Source organism: Trypanosoma grayi (assembly GCF_000691245.1).
Source record: "Trypanosoma grayi strain ANR4 Tgr_623_V1, whole genome shotgun sequence".
In the NCBI taxonomy this organism is placed as follows: Eukaryota; Euglenozoa; class Kinetoplastea; order Trypanosomatida; family Trypanosomatidae; genus Trypanosoma; species Trypanosoma grayi.
In genome coordinates this window covers 6,330-10,418 of record NW_008826242.1, presented here as the reverse complement: position 1 = coordinate 10,418, position 4,089 = coordinate 6,330, and the positions used below count along the sequence as shown (strand labels likewise).

The window sequence follows — 4,089 nt, the reverse complement described above, 5'->3', positions numbered from 1 at the left end:
GCCGTACTTTCCTCTAGCTGCGGCAGTGAAGATGAGAGAAGAGAGAGGAAGGGACAACGTGGTATTATCATATTTTTTGTTTGATCGGCATTGATTTCCCCTCACGCACACACGCACACACACACACACCCCTAAAAAAAAAAATTTACAACAATCAATGTACTCTCAAAGCCCTCATACTTCTTAGCCTCTTCCCACTTACAAAACAGAAGCGCTGGAAGCGTCTTTCACGCGCCACCCCCCCCACCCGTGCGGGGGGCGTAGAGGGTTGGGGGCGGGGTGGGGTTTTTTTTCTCGCAAACTTACCCTTCGCGGCCCGCTGTATGGGAATAAAAAGAGTGGAATGGGAGTAAAGTCAGCACCGTGTGACAGTGAGCCCAGATCATTCCTGTCGCAGGCTCACAGAAAACAAAACGGGGGCGGGTCCTCGTCGCTGAAGTCGGTAACACAGCAGCAGCAGCACAATAAAGGGAAAGGACACGACAGCTTAATAGCAGGGCAGCAGAGGCAACGCGTCTCCTGCAACGCATTCAACAACAAAAATAAGTGCTGCAGCGTCTCGCCAAGAGGCACCACGAAGGAAGGAACGTTATTGCAACGCGGGCATTGGCACACAGCCCCAACATCTCTTTATCTCTCACTCACTCAGACTCTGGTAATGCTGGTCTAAAGCGTGGCAACGGTGCGGCTACACATCGTGTTATCGTGAGCCCTCATCCGTGTCGTCGCGACGCGAGGCGTCCGCATTCTCAGCATCGAGCGTCACGAATGAGATGGAGTCGAGTGATGGCCAGCTGCCCCTTTGGGAGCGGTGAAGAAGGCTGGATGGCCTCTCTTGCAGCGGCAACACCGGCGGCCCCGCGAGCTCGCCGGCGGCGGTGGCATTGTCAGTCATGAGACCGTCCACGAGGCGCTGGGGCAGCTGCTGCCCGGGGAGAATGCGCTCGTCTGGCCGCACATCAACGACGCGCCCCACCATAGTGCGCACCCGCGGCGCCATCACTGGACGTACTCTCAACGGGAGGGGTTCTCCTGTCTCGCCGAGCTCCACCTCCACCTCCTCCTCCCCTTGCTGCTGCTGCTGCTGCTGCTGATCGGGGGACGCACCCAGCGATGCGCTTTGGTTGAGTACCCCGTGGCGTCTGGGTGGTGTGCTGCGCACGTCCGCATCCAACCACTTCTTCCCACAGAACACAATTAACTGCACAACTTTCAGAATGACGAACACAATGAACATGAGAACCGCGACAATCGCCGCTCCACACACCGCCGCCAATGCACTCGCGTTATCAGGCTGCAGCAGCAGGGCAATGTTGCAAGCGAGGATGCACATGCTCACCAGCATCACGGTGAGGTAATAACCGTTGTCAAGGGGCGAGATGAGCGGGCGAAACACCACCACAAGGATGAATAGTATCAAATGGCCCAATGTGAGCGCAGCGTTTGCGGCAATGCAGCCAGCCGCCGAGATGACTGGGAATGCGGCGATCACGGCGACGACAAGAGGCGCCCACAGCCACAGAGTCACCCACGTGGCGCGGTCTCTCTGCAGATTCATCAGCAGCACAACGAAGCGATTCGTCACTGCGCTTGGCAGCCAAATACCACGCACGCGTACCATCCAGGTATTAGCAACCACTGCCAAGCACCGGCCGTCTTTTCTACGCGGCGCCGCTGGCACTGTCCTGATGGGGTAGAATGTTGACTTTACCTTTATCATGCACACAACGAGCGCCACTGGGGTGCCGCAGACGAACACGACAAACATGACGACGCTAAGCGCCAGCGTCGAGCCATCATTAGAGGAGAAGCCCTGCATCGATGCAAAGCTGGTTCCCACGTAGAGGTTGACAAGCACCAACAGCGAGAAGCCGGGGTACCAGCAGCGCGAAGCTGCTACCGAGAGTATCAAATGCCTCATCAACTTCGCCACTACCATCACCAGCGTGTGCACCAGCAGCACCGCGACGCCAAGGATGAGGTTACCCACAAGCACGCCAAAGAACGAGTCCTCAATAGTTGTCAGCGAGAGACTGCGGAAGCTTGACAAAATTCGTCGCGTTGCGTCCGGAGTGCACGGCATCATACTAAGGACCGTGACGTAGTTGAGTCCCACCACACCAAATGGTGCGCCCAATAGTGAGAGCATCCCCACAACCGTACCAACTTGTCCCGAAACGCTCACAAAGGCCGGCTGCTCCATCGGATCAACAGCAATAGCCATAAGTGGATAGAACGGCAATTCCTCAGCCGCCACCTCTGCATTCATTTGTGGCGACAGCGGCGGTTCTCCACGTAGCTGCAGCGAAGCTCGCGCCACATGACACCCCAACGCCTCCTCTACAGGAACACCAATATTCAAAAACTCAGGCAGACTAATATAATAACCAGGAAGAGGCGGCCACACTACTTCAAAGGTACCATCATCATATCGACTAAGTCGCACCGTTCTCTGCAGTGTCGACAGAAAGTACCTACAACCCCTGCGACTCACCCTCCCCACATCTCGGTCCGTGCACGTTACCAAGACATTACTAACATTAACACCTTCTTGCAGCTCACCCCCTACAGTCTCATCATCCCCACTAACCAAGAGAGAAGTCATAATCTTACCATCAACCCGTGCCATTACGCGGAACCCATCACGCACGCTCGCCAACGTAGCTGGTACATTTAGGGCACTTGATGACGGCACTGCGTCCGGACAAACCACAATCGAAGGCGTCCCTGACAACGATAAAGAAACCGAAGCCGTTTCTGCTTCTGTTGGAACAAGGGAGACAGTAGACGTCAGCGTCTCTTCAGCCGTCATAGACACAACAGCAACTGTTTCAGAAACACTCACACTTGGAACTTCTCCTGTGTGTGACACTGTCTGTGAAACCAGCTTCGAAACCGTATGACTCAGTGCCAGGGTTTTCGTCGATTCCCCAGAAAGGGTTAACGTAGGCGTCACCATCAGCGGATCGCTTCGCGTCGCTGTCAATACCACACTCACGCTCGGCGTGACAGTCACCTCACGCGTGTCGCTAATCGTGGCCGTCAGACTGGGCGTGGCAGTCACCTCACGCGTGTCGCTAATCGTGGCCGTCAGACTGGGCGTGGCAGTCACCTCACGCGTGTCGCTAATCGTGGCCGTCAGACTGGGCGTGGCAGTCACCTCACGCGTGTCGCTAATCGTGGCAGTCAGATCATGCGTTTTAGTAAACGTAATGTCGTTTTGTGTGGTTTGTCCTAAAATAATCTTTTTTCCTGGACTCAGTTCTGTCATGCGTGGAGGCCGCAGGGGCGCTGCAGAATCGTGGGCCTGCTCGTTCGGGCGCTGCTTTTGTAGTTGGGAGCCTTGCAGATCATAGTGCACACAGTCGAATCTCGCCTGCTGTGTTTTAAGTTCAACGCTCGCCTTATTTGGCATTGCCGCCGCACAGAAGCCCTGGTGCGGTTGCGTGGTAGTCACCAAAACGGCAATACAAAGGGTGGCGAGTAGCGCCGTGTTGCGCATGGGCCCAGGCGTCGTTACGGCACGCTGGCGGCGAAGATCTCGGATCGTCCTTTGGCGTCTCCAAACCGCCGTGTTGACGCTGAAGCCACTGTGTTGTTCGATAGTGATTGTATTTGTGTGTGGGTGTGGGGGGGCTGCGTTTACGCGGTGTGATGGAATTGGTGCTCTGCGTTTGTAAAAAGTCTATTCAGCGTGCGGTGTAAAGGGGCCTCGCTGCTGCTGCTGAGTCAGCCGCACGGACGAAACGGGTAAACAATACAAAAACGATAATAGTAAAAATAATAACAACAATAAATAAAAAAGGAAATACTAAACTTGTTTGGGCACCGCCAGAGCCACCACCAGTGCCACCCACAACAGACAGCCGGTCAAGAACAAAGACGGACGGCGGCGGCCAGCGATGGCTGAATGGTTGTGTGTAGTGGTGGGCGTAACGCTCTGCCGTGTCGCGCCTCTCCGCTCCTCCCGCCTCGCTGGAGTTGTGAGACAATCCCCGCCGGTCTGTCGAAGCAAGAGAGGAACGGAGCGTGTCGAGCGAACACAAGCGGGAGTGGGTGTAGGAAGGAAGAAGAAAAAAAAAAATGGAG

At 55.5% G+C, this 4,089-nt stretch overlaps 2 protein-coding genes across 2 annotated transcripts; one reads left to right on the top strand and one right to left on the bottom strand.

The window, feature by feature from the left end:
* Positions 1 to 343: 343 nt before the first annotated feature.
* Positions 344 to 670, top strand: DQ04_06231020 (hypothetical protein; the record flags this gene model as incomplete). The annotated part of the gene is made up of 1 exon (XM_009314599.1): positions 344 to 670. One exon carries the CDS (start codon positions 344 to 346, stop codon positions 668 to 670), a length of 327 nt encoding a protein of 108 aa, XP_009312874.1.
* A 30-nt stretch (positions 671 to 700) lies between these two features.
* On the bottom strand, positions 701 to 3,502 carry DQ04_06231010 (hypothetical protein; the record flags this gene model as incomplete). The annotated part of the gene is made up of 1 exon (XM_009314598.1): positions 701 to 3,502. The coding sequence occupies one exon, from the start codon at positions 3,500 to 3,502 to the stop codon at positions 701 to 703; it is 2,802 nt and encodes a 933-aa protein (XP_009312873.1).
* Between the last annotated feature and the right edge of the window lie 587 nt (positions 3,503 to 4,089).